This window comes from Battus philenor, unplaced genomic scaffold (genome assembly GCF_028537555.1).
Source record: "Battus philenor isolate CCGP_79_NKW_IND1 unplaced genomic scaffold, ilBatPhil1.0.hap1 SCAF_2, whole genome shotgun sequence".
NCBI lineage: Eukaryota > Metazoa > Arthropoda > Insecta > Lepidoptera > Papilionidae > Battus > Battus philenor.
Window position 1 is genome coordinate 16,155,847 of NW_027181682.1, and position 19,000 is coordinate 16,174,846.

General features: G+C 33.3%; 1 protein-coding gene across 1 annotated transcript in view; it reads right to left on the minus strand.

The window, feature by feature from the left end:
* LOC137922348 (uncharacterized) overlaps window positions 1-19,000 on the minus strand; it is a 32,200-nt gene extending 13,200 nt beyond the window's left edge. The window contains exons 1-2 of the mRNA XM_068765332.1: window positions 18,908-19,000; window positions 1,323-1,434 (exon numbers count right to left, since the gene is read on the minus strand). Of these exons, the coding sequence (XP_068621433.1) occupies window positions 1,323-1,434; window positions 18,908-18,918 (123 nt within the window). The 5' untranslated portion in view covers window positions 18,919-19,000. The remainder of the gene's footprint in view (window positions 1-1,322; window positions 1,435-18,907) is intronic.

The window sequence follows — 19,000 nt, forward strand, 5'->3', positions numbered from 1 at the left end:
AAACTGTCTTATATAATTCACACATTGTGAATTATTTATAAAGGATTGTAGAGAATGGCAGCAACGTCCTCTGCGTATATACCACACTGCGATCGCCAATTTACCTGCCAAGCATAGCGAGTACGGTATATCCTACCATAGATATCTTTAGGAGAGACTTGTGTCTTATAAGCAGATAAATTTTCACAGGTGCCTCTTATAAATAGAACCTTTACTTTCACAAAAAGTTGACGACCCTTGTCGCGTCTCCCGTGGACCCCTGGATTACTTAGGAACTAATGATATAATAGGAAACAAGACGAAAGAGTACGAAGTTCCGTGTGAACCTCTCTTAACAAAATACACAAACGAGATAGCACGACTGTGATGTTTGGTCATTTCTAAACGTGACGTTCGACGACGATGTATTGGGAATATTTCAAGCGCTTCTATTTCTGAACGTTAAATCCATTCTAAAACTTTTCTCTTTAATACTACTGTAATCAAAAAGTGAGGTGAAATTGTCAATAAAACTCCCAGGCATTAGGACGACAGATAATTTTTTCCTAGGTTGGTAGAACTGTTATTTGCCAAGCGTCTGTTTGTCAAAAGATTTATTTATCTGTAACTTACACGTGTTTTAGTCAAACGCGTCAAGTCTAGATTGAGCCAAAACCAATATCTAAAAAAAAGCGTTAAAAATTCTACAGATATTGTTCCACCGTATTCGCCTGTCTTGGCTCCCTGCGACTTCTCTTCATTTTTCATTCAGCAAACTCAAAACGCCATTGCGAGGATGTCGTTGACACGATTGAGAAGATAAAAACCGATTCGAAGGTCTTCAAGGCTATATCGAAAAAAAACTATTCAGATTGTTTCGAAGACTGGAAAAAGCGTTGCCAAAAATTCATTTTATCGTACGAGAATCACTTTGAGGGTGATGAAATCGATTTGGAAGAATAAATAGAGAATCTACATTTTATAAAAAAATAATCATACTTTTTGGTCACAGTAGTATATGACGTAAATGACGATATTAATAACCTAATATTATATTACGATAATAGCTTAAAGGTATTTCATATTTCTTGATTCAAACCCGAGGGTACTTCAATAAGGTCACGTCGACAAACCAACAGGCATTACAGGTTTTCCTATATATGACTAAGATTTGTGCAATCGATGAAAATCTATGACGAAAGTTCTTTATTAGGATATTACCATTTATAATAATCTAAATAAATCTCCTGAAATGTCATCGATTAGGCCCATTATCGTCTGAAACACAGTGGGTTTGCGATGTCGATGTAGTGATAAGATAATTGTGATTATAGAAAACCTACCTCCTGATCCAATGACAGTTCATCTCCGTCAACACCTGCGTCTGGTACGCCATCTTCACTGTCTTCAGACGCAACTGCTGCCACCAGCATCACACCAACTAAAATACTCCACCTGGAACAAATGAAAAAATATTACTTTACTTCTATCAAGGTATGTTAAGCAATACTAGGCAACGAAAAATTTTAGTTTTTTGTCGTTTTAATATATACAAGATATGAATCTAGTCAAACGTTATCTATATATAATATTATTAAAAAAGTATATTATTCTGTCCAAGAATACTATACTGATGTTAATGCGTGGAATTAAATTTTATTGATGCTCACTCAGGAAGCTAATTATTATCGCGGACTCTTTATAAAACTGTATTTGTAAAGAGCAACTGTTGAGTTTCTAGCCGGCTCTCAGCAACACTGCCTTCCGAGCCGGTGGTAGCTTCCTGTAGGTACAACAATGCCGACATTTTATGTTGATTGACGATTCGAAAGTGCTTGTAACAGCCTATTCGAATAAAGAATGTTTTTAATTTTATTTTGAAAGATATTTCCACTTATGTATTGATTCATCATGATATCTTTTGAACTATGATTGATATTGAGTGTTATCTTTGTCGTACGAAATATAACGACTGGCAAAACGTCACATAGGTAGTGTTGGACAGAGATAGTGCTCTACGAAGCCGAAATTAGCCGATTGTCTGTTTCAAAGGCCGATGTGCAATATTTATTTTCGGGTACTGTAAAAAATTATTTACGAAAATTACTAGGATTTTTACAAGATTTTTTTTATTTAATTGACATTACGATACAACAAAATTGGATTTAAACAATCATAATTTATTTAAGTGTGAAACCATTCACATAATAGTATAGTTCATAATAATAGGTAATCAAACTGTCAAAATATCTTCGTTGCATTCTCTATACGTATTTCGAATGCTTCTGGAATGTTCCAAGTTATTAGTCATTAATGCAGTACTATGCGAATGTTTAGGTTTACGCAATAGTATCATACTCATAAAGTAAGCATCTTACAGTACATATTTGCATTGAATACCCGCGTTCCACTTAAAAGCTCTCAATTACAGATAATAAAATTTATTCGCTTTGCCTGTGATCCAGTTCACATACGCAGCACACTTCCTTATTCATAGACAACGTCGTAGTTATTTTTTTATAAATCGAACACTATCGATAACATTACTGACTTTAAAAAAAAAGGTTCCTCAATATTTAAAAATATTCTAAACACAGATTAATAACAACAGTAAACGAATTAAATTTCAGACACTATTTATTATCTGTGCCATTTCATGTTGTAAGGTAATTAATAATGTTGCTCAATAAAAAACGATTCGAAGATTTCAGAGCAGCTTTTTAAACGAAGATCAATTATTGAATTGGCCTTAATAAAATTATTATCAAAATGGCGTATTACATAATGGCGGCAATTTCACCAAAATGGTCGCCGTAACTCACATACAGGGCCGTTACGTAAACTGTCATGTGGTAAGTAATGCAATCGGTTTAATTTGACGATCTTGTAACTGGTTATGTACTTTATACACTTATTGGTGCAAGGGTGTGGACGGTCCGCTTTTTATCAGGTCACACTGCCGCAGTAAAAAGTTGCCAGCTCTAAAAATTCATGAATAGATCTCAACTACCGCAGATTTGTAATGATACAAAATGAAATAATCCTTATTTATATTACTAAGCATGTTTATTTAGTTAGTTTAAAATTCTGATTACTATATATTAAAGTTAAATATTATTTATTATCTGTACCTGCAGACTGTACAGCCCGAATTTTTCGACCAGTTACATTTCATATAAAAAATAAATTACTGGAAATAGTTCTAAAACCTTTTCGTTGACAAATAAAAAAACTACACAAGCTTTTACATGTATAAATAATAACACTGTATAAACTTTTATACTCGTATATATATACATTTATAGCTTTATAATATATTTAATTACATCTATATTTACGGTTGGTTGTGCCCGCGACTTCAGCTGCGCAGAATTTAACAAAAAAAGTTATTTAGTTTATTTTTTTCTTTAAAGAATTTTTTAAAATTCAAATCAGTAGCCCAAGTTACTCGTCTAAACACCAGCTACCTGCCAGTATTAGTCTCTCAAAATAGGTCTAGACATTCAGATTCAGATTTCAGAGATAAACCGGAACAAACAGAAATAAATTTTCAAAAATGTAATTTTGGTGTATGTACCCTATATTCATATGCATGTAGTAAATAGCGGTTATTTTCATATTACACACAGACAATCAAATTTTATTTATTAACAAAGATAAAAAGATTGAATTGTGAAAGAGTTCACAAAAAAAACAATTATTGCCGGCTCTTTTTAGTCCAGCGCTCTTTTGTAAATCTCATAGATTAAAAGTAATGTGAATAATATGAAACATAATTCCGGCAAAGTACATCGAGTGTTCTTAATTAAGAAGCGAGAAAATACATTACGAAACTGTGAAAGTGTAGCACCGAACACGACGACGGGATGTTACGTGTTGCAATTTCGGCGAAGTTCAAACCGTAAAATGTAATATTTACTTTTACAACATCTCGGTACGTTGCTATAGATACGAACAGGTAAATCTAGTTTTATTTACGTGTTAAGATCTATTATGGAATGTTATAACGAAGCTGGTAACACCTGTTATCAAACTATGGAAGTTACGAGTTCATTTTATTTATTGAATGCCGAAGTCATTCTCTGTGAGTACTATGTGTATATATATATATATATATATATATATATGACAGCTTTCCAACCTTCGCTTTGAATGCGCAACGATTCCTGTTCATCCTAATATCGAGGGGGATCACGTTCCGAAGAAGAATAGATTGTATTGAGGAGTGAGTAAAAACGGTAAATCGGGGAGAAATTAAAAAAAATCTTAATACAACGCACTATTATACCATTGCAGCCTTTTGTATGTGAAAAATATTACTCAATTTTATTTTGTTACTTTGTAAATATATAGGTATGTACATAAAGAGATATCCTTTCTATTTATTAATCGTTATTATTTTATATGTAAAAAGAATTATAGTTAAATATGACAATTCATTGAGAATATCCTTTCTAAACATAATAATTTAAATATAATGTTAAGAAAGGATAATAATAATACATAATAATTTAAATTATCTCTTTGGTTAATTTCATTTTTTTGAAAATGAGTTTTAAATTGAAACATAATATTTTCTGATTTTAAGGATTTTTTCATAAATATTTATGACAAACAAAATTTGACAGCTACTTCTTTTGTATTTTGACAAGTTTGACAACAGGTATGTGAAATTAAAAAAAAGTTTTTTTTTTAATTTATTTGTTGTGACGTATACAAAAAAAGAGAGCGGATAATGTTTTTATATAATCTGTCGGTTGTATGAATAATAGCGACGCATTATTACAACACATTCATCATTTTTATTATGGTAATATTACTTAAGTAAAATTGATGTAAGAAATGTAATATTATTAAAAAGAAAAATTTATGTTACGCAAAATGCGTTTAAAAATAAATGATATTTTACCTATGCTTCCTAACGGAACCATCGAGACGTGAAATAGAATCTTGCGTATCCATTTCGCGCGCTTTTCATTTCGCTGCATAAAATGCACAGATAAAAAATATCTGGGCCGTGACAATGTTGCCGGTTGATGTTGTGCTAATACCTAGTTGTGTTGAACACACCATTTCGCAAGCGCACTCCGTAACTCTTTAAAGAATTTTTCTAATTTTCAGTAAGTGAGGAAACATTGTTAATAATTATTGTTCAACCGTGCGAGAATAATTTCTAATTTTAGCTAAATGTTATTTTTTGATATTGATGTAGATTAATCGCCATTTTAGCATAATAAATTCCATTTTAAAAAAAAACTTGAACAATTCAGTTTTTACAAAAACTGGATTCTACCAATATTTTTGGAATTGTACAAAAAATTTAATATTGTATATATTTTAGTTCTGAACTAAATTATAATAAAAACATGTTAGTATTTCTCGAAGATTCGCTCGCCTATGGTACGGCAATCAAAATGCTGAATGTTTACTAAATGACAACCTATATCGTGGTCGCCTGGTCAAATACACACAAGTACACCCTCCTGAGCAACGGTAGAATTGGCGGCGGTGTCCTATCCAGTAAAACATTGTAATTTCTAGTGTCAAGGCTTCCGTGGGAATCCCCAAAAACAGTTATTCATACACGGTGATTATTAATAGGTAGCTTTGAGGTGAAAAATAATAACTAGCATATACTGGCCAATTACCTTCATTCACGCCTTTAAAGTTTTTACACCTATTTCCAATCAATCTGTATAAGAGTTAAAAGAAAAAAAAAATGCGTGCACAACGCTCTGCAGCGACCGATCTTTTTCGTAACTTGCGTCCACGAAAAAAAGTCTCAATCTTAAATATTTTACTTTCATTTTAACTTTTTCTGTCTTTTATTAATATAAGCATACAAAATAATGGTTTTCTCTTTGACCTTAAAGCGGAAAGACAAGATATTTTCCTTTGAATGAACATAATCGGTCACGACTTCTAACCGTACTCGAAGGTGAAGCTATCACTTTCAAACGATACATAAACGAAGAGTACGTACATACACATGCAGCGATCACGCTCCGTGTTACTGGCCACTATAAAGATGATACTTTTGTGTCAAATTTTGAAATTCGAATTCAAATTCGAACGCTATAAATTCGGATGTCGTCAGTATTGTAGCGACTGTCGTTGGGTTCGGACCTAATTGTAAATAATTTTTGTATACATGTAAATATATCATTTCGATCCCATTTCTTACATTACATTTTTGTCGCCTTTCAGAAACGAATACGTGCTTGGATAGTCATCTAAATCTATCACCACCAGCAAAAAGCGTAACTCACGATTAGTAAGGAACAGATACGTGATCAGGCATCGACATCGATGCCTGATCATCGACATCGATGCCTGATCAGGTACATACATAGGGTAGTAGTAGTAGTAGTACAGTAGATACAGTAGTAGTAAGTAGTAGTAGTAGATACAGTTACATAACTCGAATGATCGCTTGTCTGAAGTATTCAAAAGACCAAAAGATTCTGAAGTGGCGTGGGTCGGACGTGGGTGGACGACATGATATAGTTCACGGGAAGTCCCCGGATGTCGGCAGCGCTAGACCGGTCATCGTGGCTATCTTTGGAAACCTATGCCTTGTAGTGGACGTCTTTTGTGGGTAGATGAAGAAAAAAACACGCGTTCATTGTTTGAACGAAAACGACAATCGTCATTGTTCACGTCGTGGGATAGCGTATTGCGTTCCGTTTCATTATCATTTGACGCGAATCGTGGTCAAGTTCTCTCCGATTAATTGCATCTGTCGAAACTTCACGGTTTGAATCATTAATTTTTACTTTACCATTTGACAATCGCGCGGTTATTGTTTGCGTTTAGCAATATCCATTATTTATATAAATGTTTATATTTCTTATAAGAAAAGTAATAAAATATAATGAGAGAATATTTCATACTTTAGTCTCCCGTTGATATCTATATTGTTATTGATTATAGGTATAATACCTTTAACGGCTTTAGCAAAAAGCTTCCAAGTGTTCACACCTTCTTTCAATCTTCGCGATTTCTCTGAAACTCTATTTGACAAGAATGTGACAAGTCAGACTTCTGGCAGTTCAGTGTGCAAGGATAGATAGTAAAAAATAATTAATGTAAGTACTTTCATTACTATTCTTTATTATCTGTGTGTTATTATGTATATATAGTTATGGACTCTGAGATTTTACCATGCACCTACGGATGCCAAACTTGTACGTTTGGCCTAAAAACTAGGAACAGAATACAAACCACTCAGAGAAGAATGGAGAGAAGCTACTTGGATATCAAATTAAAAGACAAAACAAGGAATACAGCCATCAGCAAAAAAACGTGTATAACTGATGCGTATACCTATTCCCTCCAAAGAAAGTGAAGCTGGGCAGGTCAGGTGGCGAGGTTCGCTGATAACAGGTGGACACAAAAGGTTTTAGAATGAACGGGACCACGAGGTACAGAGAGGCAGACCTAATGCCAGATGGGCAGAAGAGATCGTGGCTGCGGCAGGTCACGGGTGGTTCCAAGTTGCCAAAGATAGAGTAAAATGGAAAGCTTTGGAGGAGGCTTTTACCCTGAGGGGGTCCATACAAAGTTAACACAAAATCATCCAATTATTATTTAAAATTACTAATTTTTAAGTTATTTGTTTGGTATGAAATAAAGCTTTTTCATTGATGTTTTAATAAGATGTACATTCATTTCTTTAAAGGTTTTATATATAAATCGCCAATTATACTGTATAAAGAGGATAGTAAGGAAAGAGCCGAAATTAGTCTATTGTCTCTTTCCAAAGGTCGATATGCAATATATTCGGTATTTATTTAAAACAATGTTTATTATTTAGAAATATATCACCAATCTATTTACCGATTGTGAGTTCAATGCTATTGTTTTTAACACATTTGGCGGTCAAAATGTATTGTCTATTTGTGATTATATTGCCAATCGCCGGGACATTTGAATTATTAAGGATACTGTACATTTGTTTAATGTTCTACCATGATTGGTGCTACCATATCCAACATACAAAAAATGTTTGATGAAGTTTTAAAGAAAAAGCAAACCTTTTGAATGCTAAGCAATATTTAATAGAACACATAACTGCGGGACACATATATATACTTCATAATGTCAAATAAAACACTCTTATTCAGACAAATATTAATTGATTTTGATACAATACCCGGCGATAAATATTGCACATCGACCTTTGGAAAGAGACAATCGGCTAATTTCGGCTTCGTAGAGCGTTATCTCTGTCGCACGAAATACAACGACTGACAAAACGTCACATAGGTAGTGTGGGACAGAGATAGTGCTCTACGAAACCGAAATTAGCCGATTGTCTCTTTCTAAAGGTCGATGAGCAATATTTATCACCGGGTACTGTAATTATTTTCGTAAGATTTTTCTTTAAGATGGATTCAAGCAGTGATATATAGTATTGTGGGGCCTCCCCCACATCTAGGTACTATACTAGGCACATCTAGGTGAACAAAGACACACTGAAACTGCATCACGGTTTTCAACAAAAAATAAGGGAGCGCTTTTTCGCAAACAGTTAAAACAAACATTATATATGTAGTTTTGTGTGAGAAAAAAATTTAGTAAAGCAAAACTTTTATAAATAAATGTGTAATTAATAAAGGATCAAGAAATGTAAGGTATCATCGATATACTCAAGATCACGGAAAGTCAAGATCGCAACAAAAAGTCGGTAATGATCTCCATTTTTGGAGAGGGCTTACCTTGCAGTGGGCGTCCATAAGCCTGCATGATGAAGGAATCGAAGACAGCTCAATTTTTTTTCTTTACATGGTATTTTGTTGGTTAATATAGACAGATGATGAACCATTAATAAATCACCAAAATTGTATATTTGACTTTTGAATGCCATTACCGTTGCCATAAGTTGTTACGTGTAATCGCGTGCCCGTGCAAATTACCTGCCGTGATTTCACTTGAGATGTTTGCGTAACTTCCTCCGAGTATGAATCTAATCCGAGTATGAATCCGAGTATGAACTTCTAATTAAAGTAGTAATAACTACAGCTGAGCACATACGAATATCTTTTCAATGTCGATTATAAGAGGAACTCCCATCCAAATTATTTCCAATTTTTAAAAATCGTGTCTCTAATAGAAACCTTGGCCATATAGTCTCAAGTGCTACAATGTTTGAACGTAAAAAAACTATAGATGTACATTATCCGGCGATAAATATTGAACATCGACATTTTGAAAGAGACAATCGGCTAATTTCGGCTTCGTAGAGCACTATCTCTGTTCCACACTACCTATGTGATATTATATCAGTCGTTGTATTTCGTGCGACAGAGATAACGCTCTACGAAGCCGAAATTAGCCGATTGTCTCTTTCAAAATGTCGATGTTCAATATTTATCGCCGGATACAGTACGATCAGCTGCGCTTGTTAATTTAAAAATGGAAAAGTTGCCGGGAATTTCCCATTTCAAGACATCGATTTAAGATTTGTATTTGGAATTGTTTTATCAATTTATAACATGTTTAAACAGGCAATTAGCTAAGATAGCATTAAACTATCAGTAGATGGCAGCGTGTATACACCTATTTTCCTCTTCCTTTCTATAACCTCGTATCTAATTCGATACGATCCGGTGCCCGATGTACTACAAATGTATTATTAAATAATTACATAGACGTTTAATAGTTGTTGCAACTTTTCCGATCTGGTATAATAAATGTAACAGCTCAAGTTGATTTACCCGTGAAAGCCTTCGAGCTTCGAGCTCGTGGTATAACCAGAGCTTCTTTAGCGCTATTCAACTGCCTGTAAATATCAACAGCCATTATTTTACTCATGTGTGTATCCTTCATTGAAGGTATTTAATAATTAAATGAAAAAAAATCTAATTAGGTACCTGATTCTTAAAAAAATTACATTTTTATGTGACAAACTCATATCTTCACTCCGTTGAATATGGATACCATTGCTTATTAACTTGGTAGTTGACTTCACAATGTTTAGTTTAATAAATGTATCGTGCACTATTTAATGTAACAAATGTTTGTGGACCAAAAAAAAAAATTCCGAGGGTAGTTTCAATTTTGTAACTTTCTGATCGTAATATAGTCTCCTAATCACTACAATGCAATGAAGGGCGATAATTGAAGTAATACTAAATGTTATCTAACTCTAATAAAATGCTATCGTTGTAGAATATATAAATGCATAGTAAATATTGTTGAGAAACATGCATAAATAAACATAGTATTTTTCTGCAACAATATGTTCATAAGTGGCCCGACGAAAAAACAGATATCAAGGTTGCGAAAAATCGTTGGATGCGGGCTGCGGATGACTGGTGATGGCGGTGATGATTAGCGAAGGTCTATATGCATTGCAGTAAGAGTCTATCATCTGACATGATGATGACCATGTTTATGCTTAAGCAAATATACTTGCAAATAAATTTCATCAAAGAATAGATGAAAAAGCGGTGAAAATTAATGTTTAGGTTTACATTTTAATTTAATAAAAATATAAAAAACCAAGGTCATACTTGAATGCTCGGAGAGAACTATGTCAAGTTGACAAACACCGAGACAAAACATTTGTCTATTATTTACAGTTAACTTTCGTTCACACTTCGTCACTGCCCTTATTTGTCAAGATGGCCGCCTTGACAGCTGTCCTGTCAAAAGACGCGCGAACGGATTGCGCAATGGCGAATTGATCGCATAATTGTGAATTAGATTCACACATGTACTCGAATCGTGCGTGTTTACATTTGATATGGTTGAATTGCGCAAATATGTCATTTTAAAACAAAATATACGGTGGTCTTGTAACTGAAACTGACTTAGATACAAACTGTGTGAATCGAAAAAGTCAATTAGTATCATAGTAAGGCATTATACACACTGCCTGTATGACATTTTGTCAGTTGTTGTATTTTGTGTGATAGAGTTAACGCTCAACAAAGCCGAAATTGGCCGATTGTCTCTTTCCCAAAGGTCGATGTGCAATATTTATCGCCGGGTACGTACATGACAATTTTCTCCAAATCTATAAGAAACTAGTAAAGTGAACGATATAATCACAAATATGAAAGGACACGACAAAATATATCTATCGATAGATAACAACAAGACTTCTAATATAAAACCAATAAAAGATACTCTTAAAAAAATTGACTAAAAATAAATAGACTATAATAATACGGTTATTTTTAATCTGTACGAAATGAAATGTGATTTGCCAATAAAATGATAAAGTAAATAAATACCAAATAGGTTTTGCCTATTTTTAAGGTTGGTTTAAAACAAATGTCTATTTATTACAGAACAAAGATAAAATAGGGTTTAAATTTAAAGTTTTGATAATTATCTGTGAAGATAAATTACGTAAGTTGCCAGTTTGATTGATCCAAATAAAAAATTGACGAATTTATATATGTTTTTTATTTATCAGGGCGCAGGGAAAAATATTTACAATCTCAACGTGCTGGTAAATACGCAAAACGGGTTACGAGACTGCGTAGTCTATGTTACGTAATACACCTGCACTGTGAGAAAATACAGAATACAGACAACTATATGCCACGTCTGAACATACCGACGCTTAGATATAAGTTTAGTATTAATTTTGATAGACACTACATCTTAAGACATGAAAGGAATGTTAATGATACGATTTCTAATGTATTTAATAGAAAATCTTCGGTTTCATTATAAAATTTTCTAATTCGAGAAATTTGTTTTTAATGCCCTCTCATTTACAAGCAATGCAAGTCATCGATGACACATCATCTTTTACATTTGGGTAAAACAAAATACTTGTGGGTGGACACGTATATTATTTTTTTGTACAGATAACCTTATAGAGTTGTTTTTGTATGTAGTTGTCACAGATAATATTAATAAGCTTGTAAAATATGAATTAGATTTCAGACTTCATCACCAACTTAGGCAGTAGACGCCCACCATAAGGTTCACCAAATCGCCTGGATGTCGGCCTTCTGCTGCCAGCATCCAGTGACTTTCCGCGACCTTGACCAGATCATTGGTTCACCAAGTGGCCGACATGTTTTGTGTTAATAACGTCGCCAATGCTCACAAATAATAAATAAAGAAACACTGTGTGTTTGGCACTAATCGGTGTAACATAACTCCTGAAGATGCCCCGTGGAAGGGTGAAACACGTGTTGAGTGATTTAACGGTGGCAGTTGTGTAATTCGCATTGTTTGCCGCATACGCATTTATCAGTGGGCATGTGCGGAAGTGGCTAAATATTGGTCCTTTTCTTACTTAGGATGGTTCCGCAAGGTAACGCCTGATTCCATTAAATGAAGAATTCGTGAGGATGCCAGCTTAGTGAAGTACGTGACATCTACTTACATTGTCAGAGTGCTCTATCATGTACTTAGAGTAGATTTGTAGGTATTCCAACATTCTTTTCAGAGGCACATTTTGGGCGCCAATTGTTTCAAGACTACCCACAAATTCGTATGAACTTTATACGTCGGACGTCGCCTCAAGGTAGTATGTCAACCTCCATACGTATCCTATATATGTATTTAAATAAACCTTAGATGAATTTTAAATTTGAATATCTTCAATATTTTCACTCTTACAGTCTTGTATTTATATTTAATCCACTTCATAGACGCCCACAGTAAAACATAGGCTTGCTCCAAAGATATCTATGGCGGGTTATGCCATAATTTCCAACCCTTGGCGGGCGTGTTGGCGATCGCAGTTTGGTTTGATAATACGCAGAGGACGCTGTTGTCCATCCTCTGGAAACTTGTTCCTGAGCAGTGGCAATCCTATATGATTAATGCACAAAGAGTGAATGATTAAAGATTGTATTTTGAAAATCGAATCTGCGACCTAACATACCAAGTCTCAGTTCTCTTTCGTTGAGATATCGCTGCTCATTTGTTGTAATATATATATATGATACAGTATAAAAAATAATACGTATTTTCTAGAAAGATCGATGTAAACCAACTTTAAGATATAACGCTCTTTATAGGTAAACATTTTATTATTATATACATTCTTGGTCAGTTTCAGATAGCACTTTAAATTCTTTGACGTCGACCAGATAGAATTTTAAATATCTCGAACCAAACATTCGCAGTTAAAACTATTTATTATATCTATAAAATGAAATAACTGAAACAAATTCCTGTTGCTACTTTTGTATATATTTCATAAGTAAAATATTTTGATATTAAATATCGAACAATTTAACGTGTCTTAAAATCAAAATATACAGGGTAATGGGTTATATGACTACAAGCTTTACCCACTTCGGTACGAGCGTCGTCTATAGCAGACGGCAACAGGTAGATGCCCACAGTAGGCTTTTACCTGCCGCGATACTGGGCGCGTCTTACTCTTTAACACTTGTAATGAGAGTGTTTTACATTACAAACTAGTACAGATATGCATTACGTTCACTTAAGGATATTTAAACTGTAACTGCAGAGATAGGTTAAAATTTCTTGGTCGACGAATAAAGTCGACGCTCGGCCGTGCGCGTTCATATTACGGCCGTCGACTATATTCGACGCTCGACTGTGTGTATGGTTTACAGGCTATGTGTATAGCTCAATCAACAGCCAAAAGATTTAAATCCTTTACGCTTATTTCCAATCATCCTGTATAAAGCGATCACTCTGAATTATGTTACCATACCATACCATATATTTTTCTATCATAACTTTATTTTTTAATATCTGTAATCTTTGATTTATACACCCACCGCTTAAAGATTTCACACATAAATCAATCTGTATATGATAAATATACATTCGTTTTTGTAATTAGAGAAATCGGAGAATTTTTTTACATACATAAGTGCTTTCCATACCAATCCAACACATAAACAACAGGTAAATATGGATACGAATATACGATCTCTGTAATAATTTTGAACCCGCACCTCTCACTTAGTAAGTAACGTAATAGATAATAAACAGTGTCTTAAGATTCACTAACAAACGCCATTAGAAACTATAATCGATTATGCAAACCTCCGACCTACCGCAACAAGATGGACCCGCGTACGGAACTAACACTACTTGGTCATTACAATTTCGTTTTGCGCAACAGAACCACTGTGAAAGCGTCTCTGCCCCCAGTTAAACGGCTTACTATATCAGCTGTCAAAACATGTAATGACAATGCTACTTAAGTAAGCTGCGAAAAAATCCAATTAAATCCTCTGTTGGGAATAAATACATTTAAAAAACTTTGAAGTTAAACGGTTTTTTGATACCCATATTGTGGTGGTTGTGGAAAAATATGTACCTAGTCCGCCATATTGGAACGGCGTCCATCTTGAATTTTAAATTTCGACATAATCATCGTATTTTACTAGTGTAGCCCTTTCAATTGATACTCATATTGAGGGGGTTAAGGAAAAATATGTAATCCGCCATTTTGTATCGGCGGCCATCTTAGATTTATAATGTTATTAATTTTATTATATTGTATTGTCATCTAAATTAAATGTGTGTACCAAATTTCAGATCAATCTGACTACAGGAAGGTGATTAAATTTCAATTTCTAATTTTGACCTAAACCAAACCGTTAAAAAAACTAAATAAAACCGTTTAAAAAACGAAATTACTTTCCGAACAACCCAATAGATTTTAAACTAAATTGAATAAGAACCTTCCAAGTGGTGCCGATCACGGTAAAACTAAATTCAGTTAAATTTAATATACGAGTACGAGTAATAAATAATTCAGTAAGGAGGTTATAACTTAAAACGACTAAAGAGGTCAAAACTCAGGCGTATGAAACACGCCTTCATTTAGATTGTAGAGAATTCGATTTTCAAATATTTGTGGCCAAACATGGTACATGAATTATGAAATTAAAGCACAAATAATATTATCAAAATTTTCGTTATCAAATTTGTGACGTCATCATCACCATTTCAACTACAAGACATCTACTGCTGGATATAGAAAATAGACATAATCTATTCAAAGGTTAATTAATGTAACATATTTCAGAGTGATGAGCGTAAATAGGTGATCATTATCTGCTCCGTTTTTAAAAAAATCGCCCACGATGCTTGCCTTTATGACGGCTCCACAGTACAGATTTTTCACCACTGAGATCAAAATTCAAATTCAAAAGACCTAACCACGTGAGCCTATGTGAAAATCTTAATATACCTCTGTTCAACTGACCGGACCTTATTAGAAAAAAATCTACGGTAGAATCTTTTGGTGAGTTGACCCGGCACATTGTCCTAAATCTCAAGGCATTTAACGGTCTGTAGCGCTTGGGCAGCGACTTGAAATAAAATAATGTACCAATTAATTGAGTGAAACTTCCAAATTGTATTGTTTATATGTATAAATCTAAGATGTATTCAGCCATAAGAAAAATTGAAAATAATGATAAAACGCTGTCTTGACTCGTGGCTGGGAGAAGAAAGATCCGTATCAAATAGCGGCAACTCTCTGCCAACTGCAAAAGTCTGCGCTTAGTAAAAGCGAAAAAAAATTAAAAAAAAAACACTAGCGATGCAAACTAGAATTATAAAAAAACTAATATAATCTCACCTATACATTCAATCACACTGTATGCGATCGTATATTTAACTTTATGTCAACACTATTATAGCTTATTTATTATTCCGAAAGTAAAATAAATTAATAGCTATTATTAAAAAAAGAAAGTCGCTCCGATTTTATAAATTATTAGCAAAACCAATTCAAATTTTAAATTATTATTAAAAGTCTCTAGACATTAATCGGCAGTCGTAAAAAAACAGGATTTATAAATGAAGTTCTCGGAACATAAATAACAATGACACATTAAAATTTAAAAATAGAATACGAAGCCGTTCTCTTTGTAAACAATCTGGATGTTTTTTTATAGGACCTAAAAATAAAATCGATTCTTACCTGCCAGTATGATTCGAGATAAGATTTGATTAATCGATATTTTAAGCTCATAATTCATTTTTAATTCAATGTAGATACGTGTAAATTGTTTTTTTAATACAACTATTGTAAGCATTCGAAAAAATTATTAAGGTCGCGAATGCGTATAGTGTTAGACTAGTCATTGTTGCGATCCTTGCGGTAGGTCAAGACTTGCAGTGGGCGTCTATAACCTAATTTGATGATGAAGATAAAAAATGAAAAATAAAGTCAAGGAAATCGAATTTATTGGTAAACAGAATCTGTATTTGAAAAACTTATCTCCTTCTGTCACTATTTAATACTATTTGTTGGTTATCATTTAAAGTGTTGGCTCCCAAAGTGGTCCAGGTGGACCACTGGAAAGACCCGAGGCGGTCTAGTTTACGTAACACAAAAAGGGGAGGTTTGCAATTAGTAAGCGAAGGGAGGGGGGGTACATATGGGTTCCCATTAAAAAACAGCTGTTTCATCATGGCCAGATATGATTCAGTACGAGTTGGAATGGCATATCAATGAAGAAATTGGCCCATGAAGGAATTGTAGGTTATGTTCTAAATGTTGTCATCAAGTCATCACTGTTCTCAAAAATGGTGTGAAACCACATTTACACAACCACACCAGAAAGAGATCGGACGGGGTGTCACATTTCGAATATTCCATCTGAATATCCATGCCAGTTTAATCGTGAAATTTCTCATTTACATCTAAGTGTCAAAGTAGCTTTAATATATACGATCATTACAATCAGTTAGTTCATAACGCGCCTCCTACTGAGAAGAAGTAATTAAGAACTCTGTGGATTTTATAATTTTTGTTTTAAATTATTGTATAACAAAAAAATCCCTTAAAATTAGAACAATTCATTTTCAAACATCTTGTTAAATATGCTGTGAAATAGAGTACCCAATATATCTTTGGAAAGAGACAGTCTGCTAATTTCGACTTCGTAGAGCACTATCTCTGTCCCACGCTATCTATGTAGCGTTTTGTTAGTCGTTGTATTTCGTGCGACAGAGATAACGCTCCACGAAGCCGAAATTACCTGATTGTCTCTTTCCAAAACTCGATGTGCAATATTTATCGCCGGTTACTGTAATATGGTTTTTGGTATAATCTGTGCTTAATAAACGATGCATTCGATAATGAAGAAGTAAAATGTTTGCTCGACTTATGTTTATTTAAATCATCGCTAGTATAAAAACATTTAAAACAAAATTGACAAAATGATAAACATTACATGATTTTAAAGTAACAATTTTGTAACATTGTTAAGGATTTATTTTTTATTTTTAAATCGATTTTACTGTTACAAGTACATTAAAATTAGGTCTGTAGATAAAATCGGAATCGAATTTAGTGATCACGTGATAAGTAAAGTATCGTTTCAGGTTTGGCATTTTAATAGATTTCGTATGATCACAGATTATATTAGACATTCATTATAAGACAACAACCATTTACAAATATTAAAAGTAATTATTTGTAAGTGTCCTTATTTTTTTAACTAAATCATCTAGAAAAAAAAAACAACAGTAACAATCGATAGGAAATGCGTGCCAGATTAGTATGAACAATTGGTTATCGATTTTAATTATTCCAATCTATCGAATAATCGATAATTACTTGATGTATATTCAATAGCTCTGTAATATGTTGATTATCGTACCTATTCCACTGTTACATATCTTATCGATACATTTTTTGTAAAAATAATAGATATTACATATACAATTGAAAAGTCGAAGTAGAAAAGCCTTATTAATGGCCGCTGGAGCCTTAAGGTTCTAGAGGTGAACCACGGACAAGACCAGAGTAGTGTTTAAACAAGGTAGGCATACGAACTTGTTAAGGTTTTGGAAATCTATGGGAAAGATCTATACCCAGCTGTGGGCATATGTCTCTTTTGAAGCGATCTCGAGAGTTCACACGAGAATTTTTACCTGTTTATTTTTAGAAAAGTTTTTGGTCTTTAAAATTTGTCACCATTTCAACCGCAGGATGCCCACAGATGGACTTGTAGAGATCTGTAATAGCGTCTTCGACGTTAACAAGTTTGTCTGTCCACTTTGCGAGCGGAGATCCACTTTAGAACCATAAGGCTTTAGCGGACAATTGTGGACTCTACGTGTATTGCTTCCTGCTACGTCTTGACAATTTCCTGAACTATGCCGGGTAAACCTCGTTAGTCAATGGACCTTATAGTTTCATCTCGTTGAGAAAAACTGTACTTAGCCCTCTCCATAGCTTGTTAAGCGACTGCAAGCTTGCCAATGAGGACTAGTAATAGCCCAGAGTTCAGTGCCGTATGTCTTTGGTAGAGTTTCCTCTTCAAGGCACCGAGGAATATTGGAGGAAAATATATGGTCATTAATATTTTTCATTGGTCATTATTTTACTAAACAAAACAATCCTTAATTATATTTAATTAAAACAATTTTTTAATTGATTAAGTATGTTCACTGTTTTAATACATAACTATAATTGTTCTATTTACTTGCAATATTCTTATAATCATATCTTTATCACTTAGAAAGTCTTTATATTTTCTATTATGTAATATTTTTTATCTAATGCAATTAAAAACTAACACACAAGGAGAAAGTGAAGTACGTATGATAATATATATTTTTTTCGCTAATTATCATCTTAGTAATAACAAATTTTATGTATATCATTGCTAATTTACTAATTAAATAAATATTTATGATAATACATTAAAAATAGTAATTTTAAGTGTTAAAAAAATAATAGCTCGTCGATTTTTGTTTTAAAAGGAATTTTTTAATATATTTGTTACTAATTTTATTGTTATAATGTTTATTTTAAAATTACTTGATTTTTGAGGAACATAATAATGTATTTAAAATAATCAATATTCTTAAAATTCGGTTTCCGGTTTTAGAAACTTTTATGTTACTTCAATTCATTCAAGCGTTGCAATAAATACCTGATAATTATTTAAATGCAAGACAATTAATTAATTATATATAATAATAATAGAATTATATTTACCTTATTCTCATTTTGATTAAATCACTTATATCCGTGTATTATAGTGACACAGCGAATGTCAAAAATGCGCGGGAAACGCCGGAACGCGAACTG